Raw genomic sequence first — 20,817 nt, 5'->3', positions numbered from 1 at the left:
ATCACCTTATTTCCACTTTAGGTGCTGCTGCTGTTTGCTGAGCTTGGAAAAAATAATCTAAGAGGCCATTTTTGTTTTCAAAGAACTCTGATTTAAAGACTAATCACGAATATCCATAAACTCCAGACCAATATTTGAGCTCCACGGAACTCTAGACCAATCCCTGCATGCCATAAGCTCCCAACCAATCACTGAAAGCAAAAGATGAGCGTTATCATCCAAGAGGATTCTTTTTTTTTGAAATCCAAAGAACTCTAATCGAAAGACTAATCACTAATAAACTCCATAAACTCCAGACCAATCTTTGAGCTCCACAGAACTCTAAACCAATCCCTACACTCCATAAAACTCTCGACCAATCACTGAAAGCAAAAAGAGCAATAAACCTGTCCCTAAGACTGGAATCAGAACCTTAAAGATCTCCTGACCAATCCCAGGCTTTGAGGAGCGTGCGCGTCGCGCGCCACACGCACTAAAGCGGCTGCAGGGAGCACGGAGCGCTTTTCCCTCCTCTTTTTTCTGGTAAACAGAAACATGCCTCTATCAGTGTCGAGTACCCGTGGCCAGAGACGGAGCTGGTGGGAGATCCCCGTGTTTTTGTTCGATTGTAACTTCTTTCTCCGAGTGTTTTTTCTCCGGGTTTTGTGCCAGTCTGTGAGCTGGCATGTAACCAGGCTGTGACCGGACTGCTGCTGCTGCTGCTGGACCCGGGCTGGGGCGCAGGATGGCGGACGCGGGGAGCAACCAGAGCGCGGTGAACTCCACCACTCACTTCAGCTACCTGGAGGACATCGAAGTGTTCGCGGACGGCTCGCCGGGGCTCCGGTTCCTCGTGTCCATCGTGTACTCGTTCGTGTGCGCCGTGGGCTTGGTGGGCAACATCCTGGTGTTCTTCCTGATGAAGTCGAGGCAGAGCAAGAAGCCGTCCTCCGTCAACTTCTTCATCCTCAACCTGGCCGTCACTGACTTCCAGTTCGTGGTGGCGCTGCCCTTCTGGGCCGTGGACATCGCGCGCGACTTCAGCTGGCCGTTCGGACACGTCATGTGCAAGGTGGTGCTGTCGGTGACGGTGCTGAGCTGCTACGCGAGCGTCTTCTTCCTCACCGCCATGAGCGTCACGCGCTACTGGGCCGTGGCGTCGGCGCTCCGGGACCGCACCCGGCGCACGCGCTGCTCGGTGAAGCGCGTGAGCGCGCTGCTGTGGCTGCTGGCCTCGGTGGCCACGGTGCCCACCATGGTGTTCTCGGCGCAGAAGCAGGTGTACGGCGAGTACCTGTGCCTCATCAGCCTGCCCGACCGCAAGTGGCTCGCGCTGTACCACTTGCAGAAGATCTTCGTGGGCTTCTTGTTCCCGCTGCTCATCGTGTGCGTGTGCTACCTGCTGCTGCTGCAGCTCGTAAGCCTCCGCAGCATGAACAACAACTTGCCCAAGCGGCGCTCCAAGGTCACGCGCTCCGTCACCATTGTGGTGCTGTCCTTCTTCTTCTGCTGGATGCCCAACCACGCCATCACCTTCTGGGGCGTGCTGGTCAAGCTGGACGTGGCCAACTTCGGGCAAGCCTACTACATCTGCCACACGTACGTCTACCCCGTGGCGTACTGCCTGGCGTACGCCAACAGCTGCCTCAACCCGGTCCTGTACTGCCTGACGCGGAGGGAGTTCCGCAAGATGCTCAAGGACCTGTTCTGGAGGTTCTCCTCTCCGGCGGCGGTCAACAGCTGCCGCGTGCGCCCGTACTCGGGGAGCACCAAAGGCGAGCCGTACGACAGCCAAGCGGCTATTCCGCTTAATGTGATCGACACGGAGCACTGCAGGCTCTCCGGGCTCAACGGACAGTGTGGGACGCCGAGGTGAACGCGCGCAAGCGGCGCGGAAAACGGTGCGTAAAACCCGTTGCTCGGGCTGGAAACTGGATTTTCTAACCCAGTGTTTCGTCTTGTGTGCGGTCTGTATCTGCTGAACAGTAGACTGGCTACCGGAGCGGTGCGGCATGGCTACACATGTTTTTCCTCAAAGCTACACACTAAAGAAAATCATTTGGCAAAAACACTGGTCAAAACATATATGTAAATTGAGGTGTATTTGCTTATATTAAGCAAAAAAAAAAAAATCTGCCAATAGGGTAAGCACATTTTTCCTACTAAGAGTTCTTAAAATAAGTATTTGAAACAAGTATATTTTTAATTTTAGATCTATAGAACTACAGATTCACAGAACTAATTCTAGATTAATCACAGAGATCCATATAAATCTAAACCAATCCCTAAATTCCATTAAAAAAACCTTTCACTGAACTCTAGACCATTCACTGATATATATACAACTTTTTGACAAGTCACTGAGATACATACAGCTCTGGAAAAAAAATAAGAGACCACTTAAAATCGTTTAAAGTTCATTTCTTTGATTTTGCCAAATTGAAAACCTCTGGATTATAATCAAGAGGAAGATGGATGACCACATGCCATCAAACCAAGCTGAACTGCTTGAATGTTTACACCAGGAGTGGCATAAAGTTATCCAAAAGCAGTGTGCAAGACTGGTGGAGGAGAACATGCCAAGATGCATAAAAACTGTGATTAAAAAACAGGGTTATTCCACCAAATAGTGATTTCTGAACTCTTAAAACTTCATGAATAAGAACTTGTTTTCTTTGCATTAGTTGAGGTCTGAAAGCTCTACATCTTTTTTTGTTATTTTAGCAATTTCTCATTTTCTGCAAAAAAAATGCTCTAAATGACAATATTTTTATTTGAAATTGTGGAAAAATGTTGTCAGTAATTTATAGAATAAAACAACAATGTTTATTTTATTCGAACATATACCTATAAATAGCAAAATGAGAGAAACTGATTTAGAAACTGAAGTGGTCTCTTAATTTTTTCCTGAGCTGTATATTTCTAGACTGATCCCTGCGATCCATAGACCTCTAGACTAATCTCTGAGCTTCCTGAGACTAGTCACTAAGATCTATACAACTCTAGACCATTAATTGATATCTGTTCCAATTTTCCCCATTTACTAAGATACATATTTCTAGACTAAAATTACGGATTTGTTGGGTCTAAAATACTTGGACCTGTAACTTTTTTGTGCTTATTTTAAGTTCAAATATTTTTTTATTCAAGTAATTATATCTTAAATAAGCAGCATAATCTTGCACTAGCAGTGCTTAGTAAGACATACAGTTGAATCAAAGAAAAAAAAAGATTTATTGTCTTTAAATTTGATTATTTCACTTGCTAAGATTTTTTTTGCAGTGGACTAAACCCGTAAAACAGTGTGAACCATCTGTGAATAGTCTACATGTGCCCAACAAATTACGCACGAAGCCTCAAAAGCCATGCATTGTCATATTGCATAAACTGTAGCCCACGCCAGAGTGGAGCCGGTGCATGACTGCTCTGATGATCTATCTGCCTCTGTCGACATAATCTAATGTTACCTGTAAATACGAGTTTTGCGTACGTATCTGCTATTTATAACGTATGAGAAAGAAAGAAAGAAAGAAAGAAAGAAAGAAAGAAAGAAAGAAAGAAAGAAAGAAAGAAAGAAAGAAAGAGAGGGGATGCCACTTGCGCACAGACTGCAGCAGTTTTTGCAGTACCCTGAACTCTAAGAAACCTGGAGCATGCTAGTTTCTATTGCTTTATTCTCTTTCTCTTTGGACATATTGGAGGAGAACATTTTATGCAATGCAGCCATGCTGTTTTTGTGTGGAGATGTCACAGGACATATCTGTGGGAGCCGGATCTTCTTCAGTGTTATGTTTACGACGGGATGGATGGATCTGTCTCTACTGATCTCTTGCTCTTTCTGATGTAAACTCTGAAGGATATGTGTGTGAGTGTGTTGTTTTTCCTTTTTCGAACGGCTGCCCCCCTTGGAAAATTCCAGACGATTAACATCTGTTACTGTAAGTGTAATAAAAGTGTGTAAATGTTCTCAGTAATTTGATGGTTTTGCCCCCAAAGGAAATGAATGTACAGGCCGCGACTCCGCTGTCGATTGTAAAGCGAGTAATAAAGGCTTATCTTATCGAGGCGATGTTTGTTCTTTCTATTAGCACGATTAAAAAGCGTCTTGCTTAAATTGTTATTCCATCTAATTAAGGCTGACCCACACTGTTGTGCTTTTTAATGGGCTGTGAACTCCATTGTGCACATATATATAGTGAAGAAGTGAGTTTTATTGTTTGAATAGAAACACACTGAACAAGCTTGCAAAAACATGACAGCACACAGACAGTTTATAGACTATAGAGTATAGAGACTCTTCTGCATGAGACCATTAAATCATAGGGTGGAGAGCTGAGTTAATGATGTTTACAGACTAACAGACCAACGAGGCTGGTTAATGGACTAGATTTCATGATGATCAGCATCGTTAGATAACACGATCATACATCAGAATGATTTATTCAAACATTCAAAAAAACAGTGGGCCTCATTCCCCTAATTACCACATCAGGATACAAATTTTGCTGTTTTTAGAAAAAAGAAAAAGTCACACTGTTCTTATTTTCCATTATATATATATATATATATATATATATATATATATATATATATATATATTGATTTCTGTTACAAATCTGATATATTTCTTGTATTTTTAATATCTCAGTTAGGGGTGTGCCATATCATATCGTTTAATTTTATTTTCATTTTGTTGCAGTAGTGTATTCTTGTTTTGTCATATCACCAAGAATATCATTATTACGAAAATACCATTACCACCAATGTTTTCTTAATTAAGATTTAACTTACATTACAAGAACATTTAGATCCATCATTATAAGAACAAAGTTGTTTCAAAAACTTTTTTTTAGGAATCCGATGCAGACTTTTCTCAAAAACAAACAACAAACAAATCTCCTGCATGATGGAGTTCACCGAAGTTATTGGTACATTAATTTCAATATACATTGTATTTATTCATGAATGTCTTTTTATTTGGGATTTTACAATAGGATTCATCGTTATAAGAGCCGAGCTGTGAGTTAAAAACATTTTTCATGAAGCTGATGTAAACTTTTGTCAGGATGTTTCATAAAAACAAATTCAAGAAGATTGTTAGATTGAAGATATAGGAGTGCAGTCAATGATACTTAAAACGTGTAGCAATATCCTCTACAGAATTGAGCGGACTGGGTATTATTGCTATAGAAAAGAACAAACCTTAACTTTATTTATAATAGTTCTTACAACAGAATCTCCCATATTACTTTAAGATGAGACATTGATCTGCTGCTTCAGATCAATGTGAATGTATCTGTGAAATACAGATCTGTGCAAATCTACTGTAGTTTAAAAAAAAAAAACATTTATGAAAAAATAAAAAAGGTTAAATCTAAAAGTCTCCAGTTTAAGAAAACACAAAGCTCACAATTCCTCACACACCCTTCTTTCATAGTACTGTTCAAAACACACACACACAGCATCAACAAGTGGTCATTTCTCAAAACGTCCCACGCTTAGTAAATGATTTGACCAACTGGCACCCAGTCAAGTACTTATCTTTGATAATAATGTTAGTGAGAGTGTGTATGAGGCTATAAATCTTCTATACAATTTTACTCTAAGCATGTAAATCAGTCTAATGAAGCCTCTTAAAAAGATTTAGTGCTTTATTAGTAATCTGAACTCTACTAAACCAACACTATTATGTGATGGTTCCTCTGCTCAGGATTGCTCAGTGTAAACAGTAATAAATTTCCCCTCCAGTGTGTTGTTAAACTATTAACACATTGTCTGTCTCTTTGTAAAGGCTCTTCAGCATCGTGTTGATTGCAGTGTCACCATCTTCGCAAACTCTTCATAGTGAATGTTTTCGTCATCGCCCACGCCAGCCTCTCTGAAGAGCTCATCCACTGCAACAGAGTAGAACCATATTAACCATATTTATAACCATATATAATATTTTCATTGAATGAATGGGAACGGCGACACGACGTCCATCATTTTTTACAGTCTCTGGTTTTACCTTATTGTGATAAAGAGCACAAGGTTAAATATTTAAGGTTATGAACCTGATGGAACATACACAGATCAAGCATAATATAATGAACCCCTCCTTGTTTCTAGACCCAGAAGTGCTGCTGGAGTTTTTAAACAATAGTTCATCAATAGCCTCTTCTATTTTACCATTTTGTTCTATAAATTGTGTCAGAATCACAATAAAAAAAATAATAATTAAAGCATTTGGACAGAACTGTAGAAGCCAAAAAATACCCCTTTAAAAGGAGCTAGTTTTATCTCCAGCACCAATCCAGCACACCTAAACTCTGTAAACAAATTCAGATAATTATGCATTCACTGTCCGGTGATGCACCCAGGCTGTTTAGTAGTTGTCACTCAGGATCTTCATTAGTGAAAGTGACGGACAGGGTTCTTTTTTTTTTTTAAAGTGTCTGAGACACATGTCACCATGGGCACTTCTGGGTTAAAAGAAAAAGATCAATGTTTCACCAAACTCTTTCTATTTTTGTACTTACTCTGCAAGGACACCTGATTCCAGAAACAGTGGGAAAAAAGCACAAGTATGCTAACAACTTTCACAAGTGGACAATGTGGCTCGAAGCCTATCAGTGGCCTTCAGAGCTCTCTAATAATCTTTATTTGTCTGTACTTACTGTTATCTATCATTTTCCCCTGCATTTCATAATATGAGGCATAAATCGTGGGCAGAAAAACACAATAAAGCAGCACTGAAACTGCAAACTGAAACTTTAAATTCTGCAAAAATGCATTTCAAGTGCAATTGCTTTAAACTGCAGTGACACTGACGTGGTGGTGGTGATGTTAGTACGAGTGGATCAGACACAGCAGTGCTGCTGGAGTTTTTAAACACTGTGTGCACTCTATTAGACACTCATACCTAGCTGCTCTACCTTGTAGATGTGAAGTCAGAGACAGAAGTTCATTGTTGTTGCACAGTTTGTGTTGGTCATCCTCTAGTTCTTCAATAGTGCTCACGTGATGCTTTCCACAGAACCACAGGAAGCTATGGGTGAACTATTATCAGTCCAGCAGTGACACTGAGGTGTTTAAAATCTCCAGCAGCACTGCTGTGTCTGACCCACTCATACTGACACAACACATTAATACAAAACCATCATGCCAGTATCACTACAGTTCTGGGAATGACCCACCACTCAAATTATAGCTGCTCTGTGATGGTCCTGCAGGATTCTTACCATTGAAGAACAGGATGAAAGGAAAATAATATAAGTATAATACAGAGAACCAGATACAGGACAACAGTCTAAAATTAAAGAACTACAAAGTGCTCCTACATTTAGACCCAAAAATATTTGGACAGTGACAATAATTTAGGCTCTGCATGCCATCACACTGGATATGAAATGAAAAAAAAAAGATGCAAATAAAGTATAGACTTTCAGGTTTAATTTAAGTGGTTGAACAAAAATATACAATGAAGCTTTTAGGATTTGAAACCATTTTTTAAAGATTGTGTCACTTTTCAAATACCATAAATTCCAGGCTATTAAGTGCACCTGATTGGAAGCCGCACCCACTTTTGTACATATACAGGCCACACCCGACTAGAAGCCGCAGTTGTCCACACTATTACATGATATATTTACACAGAAAGATGTTACACAACCTTTTAATTAAATAGGCTACATGCACAAATAACGATAGGTACCACAAACAGTGCTGCAACATGGCTGGTTTAAAAAAATATAGTTTACCAGGTAAAGTCATAAGTAAAGTCGCTACCAGTAGCCTAGCCTATATTGCTCTTTGGGTCTGGCTCCCACGCCGCTAGACGCCTCCGTGTCGGAAGAGCGTGCGGTGCTTTGCGGAAGTTGTCCTATCCTCTTCATCATGCAGCAGTCCAGGCTTTCAAAACCTGCTACCGTTTTTTTTTTTTTGACAATGCTTTATGCTGTCAGGATCCACTGGCCGAGTTGCGGCCGGTTTTGGTAAATTATTTCTCGCCGCTTTTCATCCAACCCTCCCCTCAGCTCAGAGGGCCACTTTAAATGCACGATTCATGCTGATGATGAGTAGCTGAAAATACTTTGCAGTCCTAACGAGCCCTGTATTAATTTGTATGCTTGTTTTATTGAAAACAGTTTGAGTGAGTAAAGAACTTTTGTTTATTTACAGTAAGCTTAGATTTCCAATGTTTTGATTAAACTGGCGTATTTTGGTGGCATTAAGCTTGATAGTGAGTAACAAAAAAACAAACAAAAAAAAAAACATATAAGCCGCACGTTATATAAGCCGCAGTGTTCAAAGCATGTGAAAAAAGTAGTGGCTTATAGCCTGGAAACTGTGGTATTTTTGGGCCCAAATGTATATCGACACGGTCCAAAAAAAAAACAAAAAAACAAGTATGTTCATTTTTGTTGATTTTTAGCTTACCACACAATTTGAACAGACAAACTGTCCCTTAAACTGTACCAAAATTTCTTGATGAACGGACCAATATAAATACTTCCAAATTACCTGAAATAATTTTTTTTTACATTGATTCTCTTAAAAGTTTAGACGATTACTTCTCTCTCCTGTAAAGTTTTGTTTTGAAGATATTGGTTTTCATTCAACAGCTATGATATGCTCAGAGGAGCTGGAAAAAAATAATGGATAAAGGGATTAGAAACAAAGAGGTGGTCATAATGGTATGCTTGATCAGTGTCCGTTCTCTGACTCATAAACCTTGAACTAACACTTGTTGATCACAAGCTCCTTTATATCACTTTTCAACAATATCTAAGAGAATCGCTCGTATGGTGGAAATACCATCAAAACTTCCGTTTGACTCCCATAAGTGGGTGGTGCACTTTGTAGAGCTGCTTATACAAACATAATCTTCATGAAAGATTTACAAGAAGGTAACCTGTGACCTCGTCATGAACTCAGCATTTGAAATACGCTACAGAACGTCTAGAGAAGCCGGAAAAGACAAGTAAAACAAGCGCTCTGGACGGATGAAGTGAAAATAGAACTCTTCTCCACAAATAACAAAGTATAAGAAAAAGAAACCACATTTCATACAAATGTCAAGCCAGCTGTTAAAAGGCTGAAGCTGGGAAGAGGAAAGCTTCTAAAACAGGATAATGATCCAAAACATACTTCAAAGACATCTTAGACCTCACAGACTCTTGAACCTTACAGCATAAAATAGTGAGAATTGGTCTTATAAAGCTGTGCTGCAAAGAAGAGTGGGGGGATTAAACCCCATACTGGGGTGGGCGATATGGCATTAAATTAATATTGTGATATTTCAGGGTATTATAGCAAAAGTGATCTTCTTGGTGATATTTTATAAGTTTAATTTCAAGTTTTATTTAGTATAAATATAATAGGTTAATACATTCAATTGAAACAAAAAAATGTTTGTCTATTTCATAAACAGTAACTTACCAAGACTCATTTTTTGAATAAAATAGAAAAAGTGTAGCCAAATAAAAAAAAAGTGCAACAAAAATCTAATCTTAGAAGACAAAAAATATCACTATTATAATGATACAGAGTTTCTTTGTCTACACAATGTTGACAATATTACTGCATAAGATACAATATGGCACATCCCTGCAGAAAACATAATAGTGTCTTTTATATGTACAAAAACAAAACAGACTAAAATGTCTTTTGGCCAAAACTTCTGTCTGTTTAACTGCCCCTGTGCCCTTGGGAAAGTCATCAATGCTGTAATCTATGAGATATGCAAAAATGAACAAATGCAAAATGTACAAAAAAAAAAAACATGAAAAAATAAATGGGAACACAAACAAGATGTTAAGATGTAAAATATAGTTGTTGTAAGCTACGCAGTATGTTATGTATTTAAAACTTTTGTGTATATCTGATCCTTTTTTGTGCAACAATAAATGTTTTATCTAAAGAAATGATCTTGGTGATAACAAAGAAACAAACTCAGTAATGAACCAATGTTGAGCTAAACACATCTCATTTAATTCATTATTACCACAAAACTATTATATATATATATATTTTTACAGTGATACCTTTTTTAGAGGTATTTATTAAACAAAACAATGAAACAAAACAGAACATAAGAGCTAGAACTTACTGAAACAGAGAACAAAGAAAATGCAACCTTAACCTTAGTACTGGTAAAAAAAGATACTTAAGGTGGAAACACTTTTGTGTCAGTAGTTTAAGTGGTTTTATTTAAGTAAAATAATATTATTTAAAAAAAAAGGATTAAAAAAACTTTTAAGATGAACAAAAGCAACATTCTATCATCAGTACATGTACCAGAACATCCAAACCTCTGCTCTGTTTCCCTTGTTTCAGTTTGATTGTTTTTGTCTCTGTCTCAGGGTTTTGAATTTCTGTCCAGTGCCAGACCAACCTACCTTTTTGATCTGTGAGCTTCCATAACAAAAACAAAAATCATTTATGCAAAATGTGGGACATTCTAAGCATTACAATGGTTCAGATTTTTTAAAGGTTTAAAAATGGGAGCTGAATCAAGCCTCCAAGGTTTATAAATTACCTGACTCTTCAAACCTTGAAATAACACTCATCAAAAATGGGCTCCAAATGTCCAACAGTCTCTTGAATGCTGGTAAGGCAAGTAAGTCAAAACTCCCTTTGATTGGTTACCCATCTAAACACTTCAACCTAAACCTCCGCTCTGTTTCCTTTGTTTCAGTGAGAATGATTTTGTCCCTGTCTCTGTAACATGTATACAGTTTCTGTACTAGTCCAGCTTACCTTCTTGATCTGTGAGCTTCTCTCCCATTACTCTCAGTGTTGCTCTGAGCTCAGAGGCCAGAACATAACCGTTCTTCTGCTTGTCCATTCTGCTCAGGGCCTGCAGAATCTCAGCTTCAGGGTTCTCCTGCTGAAGCTGTTCATACATTATGGTGAGAAAAGTGGAGAAGTCCAGCTCCTCACACTTATCTGAACAAAACAGACACATAAAAAAAGACAAATTTATAAATCATTAAAAAATGTTTAGCGTTTAGCAATTTTCCTGACATTTCTAATTCCTGACCTTCACAACAACATAACACAACATAACTTTTACTGCAGCATTACCGGTACATTTACCAGACTTCATTAATTTATTCATCTAAAAAGTGTGCTATTTAGTGCTACAATGACATGCCAAAAGTCATAGGACAGCAGTATGTAAATTGATCATTTGATCAAGTTTTACCTCAGCTTTTAGCTTGTGATTGCACACACCTGTATGAGCTGTGAGGTGTTATCTTGTGAGTGAGGTTCAACAATGGCCAAAGTGCTCATACTCATGTTACAGACTTAATGCTAAATCTGGCTGACTTCTCAGCCACCCCTGGTTCAGCAGCTAAAAACCTTGGAGTTATTATAGATTCAGATCTAGCATTCAATAAACACATATCTAATGTTACTAGAACAGCTTTTCTACACCTCCGTAATATTGCCAAGCTAAGAAATGCCCTATCACTGCATGACGCAGAAAAATTAGTACATGCCTTCATTACCTCAAGGCTAGATTATTGTAATGCGCTACTGTCTGGATGTTCCGGCAGTAACTTAAATAAACTTCAGCTAGTTCAAAATGCTGCAGCCAGGGTCCTTACTAAAACTAGAAAATTTGACCATATTAGTCCAGTACTATCAGCACTGCACTGGCTTCCAGTCAAATTCCGCATAGACTATAAAATTCTCCTGTTAACGTATAAAGTATTTACAAGACCTCATCTCCTGTTATGAACCACCGCGATTACTCAGATCTCAGGGTGCTGGTTTATTAGTAGTTCCTAAAATTCAGAGGAGCTCTGCAGGAGGAAGAGCTTTCTCTTATAAAGCGCCTCAACTCTGGAATAATCTCCCCGAATATGTTCGGGACTCAGACACAGTCTCAATCTTTAAGTCTAGACTGAAAACTTACTTGTTTAGTTTAGCTTTTGGTAATTAATGTTTTTACCTTTAGATAAGGCTGCAGATTCAGGGGTTCATGGACAGAGGAAATTGTGGTAAACTGAGATGCTGGTGCTGTTGTTCTCCCACTGCACACGGTCACTCAGGTTTGTGGACGGTGGAGTGGGTGGATGCCAGTGTTTCAGGGAGCCTCCATGTCTATGTTACCTTCTGGCTCTCTCCCTTTAGTTAGGCTGTTTTATTCAGATCTGCCGGAGTCATTTGCCACACTCTGATAATGTTTTAATATTCTCAGTTTTGCATAAATCCAGTCAAAACTAATTCCATCTCTCTGCTTTCCTCCGAGTTACTGACTGCCCACCTGTCTGACCCGATACCGATGTTGGACCCTCAGGCTCTCGCGTCTCCTGTCCGGCCAGACTGATGGAAGTTTCTGAAGTCAGCTCTTCTCCACCACCACCACAGATCAGCTGCTCATCGACCATCTTACTCTCCACTACAGATTACATCCAAGCCATTAGTGGCGCTATTACACTCCTGAGTACATAAAACCTATATGGATGTATAAAAGACTTTTTAAATTTTAATTTAAAAGCCGTTTGACCAGTGGTAGGATGGTCCCACCTTTAATGTGAGTCTTGGTCCTCCCAAGGTTTCTTCCTCCTCCTGCAGCTCTGAGGGAGTTTTTCCTTGCCTCCGCGCTCACTGGGGGTTCTGTATTCTGTATTTTCTATATTTAATGTTTTGCCTGATTCTTTGTCCTGTAATCATGTTTCTGTAAAGCTGCTTTGTGCCAACACCTGTTGTAAAAAGCGCTATACAAATAAATTTGATTTGATTTGATTTACATCAATTATCAGTTGATCAGTTGAGTTTGGGCGAGTTTTGAGCGATAGTGGGTGCCTGATGGAAGGGAGATTTAATTTTAAGATCTGAAGTGCATTTAAGATAGTTAAATAGTTCCTGTCCCATAAAATTTGGCATGTCAGTGTATTTACTACTAAGCTAATGTCTATGTTATGCAGAGTGAGGTATGCTACACTTTAAGAGGTTAATAAACTTGATTAAGTTGTTGCTGTACAACTAATGAACATTGTGGTTGTCATATCAACTCTAGGGATGAAGGTAAACAAAAAACATTTCTATTAGTCCATTCATCATTACATTTTGACACAATGTAGAGAACAACTGGCCGATTATTCATATCTAAACTTGCAAAATGACAACAGCATGTTTATTTTAACAGCAAATAAGTAAGCCTGTCACAATAATCACTGACTACTAAAACCAGTGTGATTTTAAGTAATTTAGAATATTAAACCCTGTTTATCTTCCAATTCTGAAGTCTGGATGTTGTAATAATTAAACCATTACTTTAAACATAATGAGTAAATGCCCTGTTTTGCTATTATATTATCATTACATCACTGGCATACAGTAAACAATTTATTACAGTTATTTCTGCCAGTATATCATAAATTATTGTGACAGGCCAACAAATAATAATCTTTATGACTGAAGAGAAAACTACTGCAAACTACTGATACAGTTATTAGATGGTATGTTTGAAAATGCAGACGACAGAAGAAAACATGGAGTTACAGCTCACCTATATTATGTCTCTTCAGATGTCTATCCACTTCCATCAGGGTTGGACTGCAGCCAAGGCATCTCATCACTGTGATCAGGTCCTGGGCTTTGATTTTACCCTTGTGCTTTTTGTCATAGAGTGAAAAGCACTCTTTAAATTCTGGATGAATAAAAATGACAAAAGTGAATAACAACAACAAAATAATAATCATACAAATAATAATAATAATATACAGTACCTTAAATTCAGTGGTTTGTGATGATATACATTTTTTTCTGAATTTAAGCCATCCAAACTTCGTAAACCAAAAAATGATAACCAAACCAGAGTATGTTTTATATTTTAGTTTCTTCAAAGTAGCAAAGATTCTTCAAAGTAGTTTAAATGACAGCTTTGCACTTCTTGGCATTATCAGCTTTATGAGGCAGAGTCACCAGGGATGACTCTCAGTTAACAGCTGTGCTGAACTTGTCAAAAATTCATTACTTGAATTTTTTGCCTCTTAATGTGTTTGAGAGCATCAGTTGTGTTGTGAAGAGGTAGAATTGGTATACAGTGAATAGCCCTAGTTGAGAAACTTCTAATCCATATTATGGCAAGAACTAAGTAAAGAAAAAAATATTTTTAAGTATTTTTTAGTGACTTTGTGAAATGTTATTTTTAAGTCGATACATATTAAGATATTAAACAATGCAGGGCCCATGATGTCACCAGCCCCGCCCCCACCCGTGCGCTGTCTCGCGTCCGGACCGATCAAGAGCTGAGTCAGCGCTGAGCACTAAAAACATGAGGAAATCAATAATCAGACTTAATCAGACATTTAAATGGCCTTTTAAAAGTTAAATAAGAGTGTTTTTGGGGGATTAAAAGCTTGAATTCAGCTGTAACTGGACATATCTGTGCAAAACTGTGCTGGACTGAGATGCACAGCTTTCAACCATGTGTATGGAGGGCATGCGGTTACCTCGTGTTTACCCCTGCCACCAACCACCCTCCCTTGCGCTTCTCGCGCAGGCAGCAGGAGCCTGTCACTTACACAGACACAGAGATATCGCTGTGTATCTACTTCTTCTAATCCATATTATGGCAAGAACTGCTAAATTAAGTAAGAAAAAAAATATTTTAAGAAATGAAGGTCAGTCTATCCTCAAGTGCAGAGGCAAAGACCATCAAACGTTATGATTAAACTGGCTCTCATCAGGAAAGGAAAGAAAGACCAAGAAAGACCAAGATAAAAGACCATTTAAATACTTTACAGAGTGTTTTAGTTTGTGTAACATGTTTAAGTTTACTTCCTGATTCCTTAAGTGTTCTTTTATAGTCTGGATGAATTTAGTATTCATTCATAATGTACAAAAAATAAACAAACGAGTTCTGTATATTATGGAATAAACATTTTAGGAAGCACAGAGATTCAAGTGCTTTGTGTCTGACTTTTTTAATCTGCAATTACAGTACAATTATCATTGTATTACGCATCATTATTACCATTAATAAGGCTGCCAAAAGTACAATGCTTTTATGGGGGTCGGTGAAAGGAGAGCTGTGAAGCGTGAACTCCCATTAATCTCCAGCGAAGGATTTAAGAGCTCCTCAGGACTGCTGGCTGGGACCCAACCCCACCGCTTTATCCTTCCTTGGGACAGTTTAAGATAAGCTACAGAGCAGCATTCAGCTAGAGCCTGAGACACTGCACAGCAGCCAGGAGAGCAGCGTTAATACAGGTCTTAGATTTCAGCTGGGCTGCATTCTTATTATCGAGAGTGACATATACAGACCACCACTATTCATTATCAAGACCACCACAACCCCATCCAATCCGCTGAAAAAAATAAATAAACATGGCCTGCTCAAGCTGTTTAAGCTGGTTGATGAGCTTAAATTCTAAACCAGTATAGGTACGTTTATGTTTGAGTTTGATGGTTTAGCTGGTTTAGCTAAAGGCATGATCAAACTGACCAAGCTAGACAACCATTATGACCATGGGTGACCAACACATCCAACCATAAGAATTGTGTATTGGCAAGAACTTAGCGATTCAATGCATATCACAACAAAGGTGTTACGATTCAGAATGTTGCAATATATATCAATATACAGTAAGCAAGGCAATATATTTCAATTGTTTTACTTTTTTTCTGAAAAATGTTACAGTATATTATAAACACACCATCAAGAAAAGGCTTTTTATCCAATCAGAACAGCAGAATCTAACAACTAGAGCACTGCTATCTATTAGTGCTGCAACTAAATACTATTTTGTTAGTTGTTAGTCTGACGATTATTATTTCGATTATTTGATTAGTCAACAACTATTTCTATCATGCCGTTAATTAGTTTAAAATGAAGAAAACAGCTGGACATGGGATTTAAATGCCCTTTAAATGTCAATCTGATGTTTACATGTTTAGTAAGTATATATGTGTAATTTGTTATGTTTGGGCACTTTTGGAGACGCTAAGTGTAGCTTAGTTTAAACTGTGTGAGTGAACCCTGTACAAATTAGTGAATAGGCGACACTGAAATTTGAAGTAAACTAATTTTCATAATCAACATTGTCGATTAAATTGAATAATTGTTGCAGCCCTACTTTCTATTAGTCAGGGTTTAAACACAACACTAAATGAATCACTGTTTAATTTCACTGTGAAAATTGACACATCATTGCAAAACAAAATACTGTCATGAGAAACAATATCAACATTCGTATACCTCTAACAGCAAGAACAAGCTGGAGGATTAGCATGATGAGCAAAACCATAAATGTTGCTCAGCTTGATCTGCATGATTATACTGCCATGTATGACCAAAATCTCATATAACATACAGTACCAGTCAAAAGCTTGGACACATTCTCATTAATATTTCTTCTTTAATTGCAATATCTACTACAGTGTAGTTTATTATTAAAGTTTCTGCCCTTTATAAACACCTGACATTCAGTAAAAACTAGGGGTGTCACGATTCTCTAAATCCTCGATTCGATTTCATTTTCGATTTGAGGGTCACGATTCGATTCGATTCTCGATTTTCTTGTTTTTTTTTTCTTGTTATTATTTTATGCCTCATAAAATTTAAATAATATATTTATTATTATTATAAATATTATAAATATTATTATTATTATTTATTAAGATATATATGGTAATGCCATCTAGTGACTTTTTTTGGTAGCAACAGTGTGCACTATTAAAACAAGCAGTTTATCAGAGCTGTGTGTGGATGGCTGGTGAAACTGCTCACTTACATGAAGCTGCAGTTCTTCATCCAACCACTAGTCGGAGCTGCAGCAGCAGCACAAGCCCCGCTCTCTTCACTCAGTCACTACTTCAGTACAGCCCAGCCACGGGCTACAGGGCTCAGCCAGTCTGTTTTTACTGTTTCTGTAAACAAATAAAGGTTTTAACCCCACTAACCGGATAATACAGCTCACTACAGTTCATCTTTCAGCCCAAGCAGCTAACAGCAGCAGGTTAGAACAGCCGACACGGAGTCTGCTCGGATTACATTATAAACAGGTCAGTTAGCGCGCTGCTAACCTCAGGATGTTTATAACTACGGAGTTTAGTGGACACACCACGGCCGCCAGGTAAGTTTTTTAAAGGCTACTGAAGACTATTAAAGGCTATTAGAGGTTATTGAAAGCATTATTGGGGGGCAGAAATCAGTACAGGCTGGTTAGATAAGTGATGTGGTGAAACTGTGACTAGCGCTGTCACAGTGATGTTTATTAACGTCATTAAAACAGATTTTGTCAGGTATTGTCTTATAAATATTTACACATAACTTATATCTCTCCTGAAAAGCTTTTATTTTAGTCAGAAACACGCTTGTGCAAGCCAGCCCAGTAAATTGCTGTTTGTGTTTTCACACTTAGGCTATTTGCTTAAAAAAACAAACAAAAAAACGTTTGTTCAGGAAGTATTTTATATTCTTAAACATTGTTAATTATATTAGAGGACAGTCATTGTAAACTGTACTTGGTCTATTTCGGTTAAAGGCTTGTGCAGGGCATATTACTGATTTTGTATTTTTGCACTTGGGCTATAAGCTCAATATTAAATATTTCGTTTGTTTAGAAATTATTTTATATTTTTAAACCATGTTAAATTATATTAGAGTAGAGGAAAGTCATTGTTAATGACGTTATTGTACTTGGTCTATTTCGGTTTAAGGATTGTGCAGGGCATAGCCGTATTACTGATTTTGTATTTTTGCACTTGGGCTATAAGCTCAATATTAAATATTTCGTTTGCTTAGAAATTATTTTATATTTTTAAACCATTTTAAATTATATTAGATAAGAGGAAATTCGTTCAGACATCATTTTTGTAGGCCAGGCTTTTGTAACCGATTTAGCCTCTACTGTTGCCACATTACCCCTTACGTTTTATTATATAAATCAGTTTCGAAGAGCCTGCATTTTTTTTATCATGTATAATAGAGGTCTGCGCGAGACTGATTTTTAAACCCACTCTTCCACGCTCCCGCGTTTCTGTCTCGTTACCGCTCCGCAAAAAAATTGCTTCTTTTAATCCCGCGCCCGCCCGCCACATACACATTTCTGCCGCTCCCGCCCCACGTTCCTAATGTAAATTAAATAAACTACATTTAATGCTTCAAATTTACTTATATATTTATTAAAACAGCAGCTCTGAATAGTGCTGTCCCGTTCCTTACCCCAGTCCAAACACCATCGGTGTGTGCGTGTGTGTGTCGGTCCATCCTGCGCGTTGAGAGTTTTCTTTAGGTTTTTTTTTTTTTTTTTTACAATTATTACAGTTTTCTTAACTATTTATTAATTTGCTCCCGCATCGTCTGGATTAAACTCCCGCTCCAGCCAATAACAGTTCAGTTCTGTCCCGCGCGCAAGATATTCTGACGGGACCCGCGAGAACAGAAGTGGTTAGAGTGAGGTGGAACTCTGGAAAGGAGAAAAAAAAACGAATATCCGAATACCAAAATTAAAAACCGAATACCTACTCAACGAACGAATATCCGAATACCCGAATATTCGGGTCCAGCCCTATATTTTGGTGGTCGAAAAATATGATGATTCTTTTTCAGATTAATCAATTAGTCAACGATTATTTCTGACATGCCCTCCATCTCTGCTGGCTGTGGATGCGACCCCTATTTCTAGCTTTCTCTATTGCTTTCAAACAACAGAAACAGCTGAACGTGGGATTTAAAAGCTGTTTAAATGTCTATAAGATTCCCCTTTAAATGTGGACAGTGCTGCTATTTAATGAGGAAATATGTAATATTGTTGTATTTGGGCACTTTTGGAGATGCAGGTCGAGTTGAGTGTAAATTGTGTGATTAAAGCTCAATATCTTTCTATCCCCAATACTTTGTATAGTGTTAATAATTAATGATGAGTCAGCAATTAACATTTGAGGTCTTCAATATTAATCTACAATGTACAAAATAACACAAATAAAGGAAAAAAAAACATTAAATAAGAAGTAGTGTGTCCAAACGTTTGACTGGTACTTCACACGATGTTGGTCAATGGTTGTTTAACTAGCTTGGTTACCAGTATAGTGTTTGGTTTTGCCAGCAAATACCAATTTAAACCACCTGAAATCAGTAACCAGCAGAATCTGAGTGATTTAGAGCTGGACATTGTTTATGAAGTCCACCACAGGAAGTTTCTGTGGAGTTCAGGGTGAAGGTTTCTGATTGGGCTGTTGTTCTGAATTGCTGAATCAGACACAAACATACACTGAACAGTGCTATGATGTATCTAGCGCGAGACACACACACACGCGCGCGCACACACGTACTCAACTAGTCTATCCGCTCTATGTTAATCTACAGGGTTAAAGCTGGTCTATCTGCTCTTACCAGTGATCTGATCGTGCGACAGAAACTTTGCCTGAAACAACAAACGATCCGCATCAGAAACACAGCAGAACCCGCTTTAAAGCGACAGCGCTACACAGATAAACAACTCTTACCATTTTACAGCTACAGTGACCGCTTCTGTTATCCTGTCAGCGCGCGCACTCGCCCGCTCACTCACACACGTGCGCGCGCGCACGATCACAGTACTCACGTGGCCTCTTCCGGTGCCTCAGGTGAACGCTTCTGAAATGTTATTAAACTGAGATCCAAAAAATTAAATAACGCAAATATTTTACAACCTACTATTTTTGGGAACTGATTCCGAGACTAAATATATTATTTAAACTTATAATTTTTTAATGAGTATTTTTTAACATAGATTCATTCAAAGCTTAAGCACTTGTAGCATTCATCAATACCAAGATTATATATTTGTTGCATGCATTAAATAACATTGCATTAAATCAAAGTTTTTTTTTTATTTATTTGTATTTGTAACATGCATTAATCCCATGATTGTGTATCTGTTCCATTCATTAGTTCAAATAGTTAATACCTATGGCATGTATTTATCCCATAATAATATATTTGTAGCGTGCATTAATCCCATGTTTGTGTATTTGTTCCATGCATTAATCCCAGGATTGTGTATTTCTTGCTTGCATTGTTTTAAGGATGATATATTTATAACATGCATTCACTCAAATCTTAAATATCAGTAGCATGCATTAATACTATGAGTTTGTATTTGTAGCATGCATTAATCCCAAAAGTATTTGTATCTGCATATATATACACTGCTCAAAAAAATAAAGGGAACACTCAAATAACACAATATAACTCCAAGTAAATCAAACTTCTGTGAAATTAAACTGTCCACTTAGGAAGCAACACTGATTGACAATCAATTTCACCTGCTGTTGTGCAAATGGAATAGACAACAGGTGGAAATTATTGGCAATTAGCAAGACACACTCAATAAAGGAGTGGTTCTGCAGGTGGGGACCACAGACCACTTCTCAGAACCTATGCTGTCTGGCTGATGTTTTGGTCAATTTTGAATGTTGGTGGTGCTTTCACACTCGTGGTTGCATGAGACGGACTCTACAACCCACACAAGTGGCTCAGGTAGTGCAGCTCATCCAGGATGGCACATCAATGCAAGCTGTGGCAAGAAGGTTTGCTGTGTCTGTCAGCGTAGTGTCCAGAGGCTGGAGGCGCTACCGGGGACAGGCCAGTACACCAGGAGACGTGGAGGAGGCCGTAGGAGGGCAACAACCCAGCAGCAGGACCGCTACCTCCGCCTTTGTGCAAGAAGGAACAGGAGGAGCACTGCCAGAGCCCTGCAAAATGACCTCCAGCAGGCCACAAATGTGCATGTGTCTGCACAAACGGTTAGAAACCGACTCCATGAGGATGGTATGAGGGCCCGACGTCCACAGATGGGGGTTGTGCTCACAGCCCAACACCGTGCAGGACGCTTGGCATTTGCCAGAGAACAC

At 38.5% G+C, this 20,817-nt stretch overlaps 2 protein-coding genes across 2 annotated transcripts; one reads left to right on the top strand and one right to left on the bottom strand.

Moving 5' to 3' along the window:
• The first annotated feature begins 450 nt into the window (after positions 1–450).
• On the top strand, positions 451–4,044 carry rxfp3.3b (relaxin family peptide receptor 3.3b). Its single transcript, XM_007231200.4, has one exon. The coding sequence runs from the start codon at positions 725–727 to the stop codon at positions 1,853–1,855; it is 1,131 nt and encodes a 376-aa protein (XP_007231262.3). The 5' UTR covers positions 451–724; the 3' UTR covers positions 1,856–4,044.
• Positions 4,045–4,864: 820 nt separating this feature from the next.
• On the bottom strand, positions 4,865–19,517 carry calml4b (calmodulin-like 4b). Its single transcript, XM_007231192.4, has 5 exons — positions 19,429–19,517; positions 19,316–19,346; positions 13,484–13,624; positions 10,720–10,908; positions 4,865–5,873 (listed from the first exon to the last, which is right to left on the bottom strand). Exons 1-5 carry the CDS (start codon positions 19,429–19,431, stop codon positions 5,776–5,778), a joined length of 462 nt encoding a protein of 153 aa, XP_007231254.1. The 5' UTR covers positions 19,432–19,517; the 3' UTR covers positions 4,865–5,775.
• Positions 19,518–20,817: the final 1,300 nt, after the last annotated feature.

The sequence above is a fragment of the Astyanax mexicanus genome, chromosome 2 (assembly GCF_023375975.1).
Source record: "Astyanax mexicanus isolate ESR-SI-001 chromosome 2, AstMex3_surface, whole genome shotgun sequence".
NCBI lineage: Eukaryota > Metazoa > Chordata > Actinopteri > Characiformes > Acestrorhamphidae > Astyanax > Astyanax mexicanus.
This window is presented reverse-complemented; position numbering and strand designations above follow the sequence as displayed.

Bases quoted from the DNA above. Each gene is read 5' to 3' on its own strand.
- rxfp3.3b (XM_007231200.4), top strand. From the start codon at position 725: ATGGCGGACGCGGGGAGCAACCAGAGCGCGGTGAACTCCACCACTCAC.
- calml4b (XM_007231192.4), bottom strand. The intron at 13,625-19,315 runs GTAAGAGCAGAT...TTATTCATCCAG, and splicing joins GTCGCACGATCAGATCACTG to AATTTAAAGAGTGCTTTTCA. The intron at 10,909-13,483 runs GTGAGCTGTAAC...TGTTTTGTTCAG, and splicing joins TCTGAAGAGACATAATATAG to ATAAGTGTGAGGAGCTGGAC.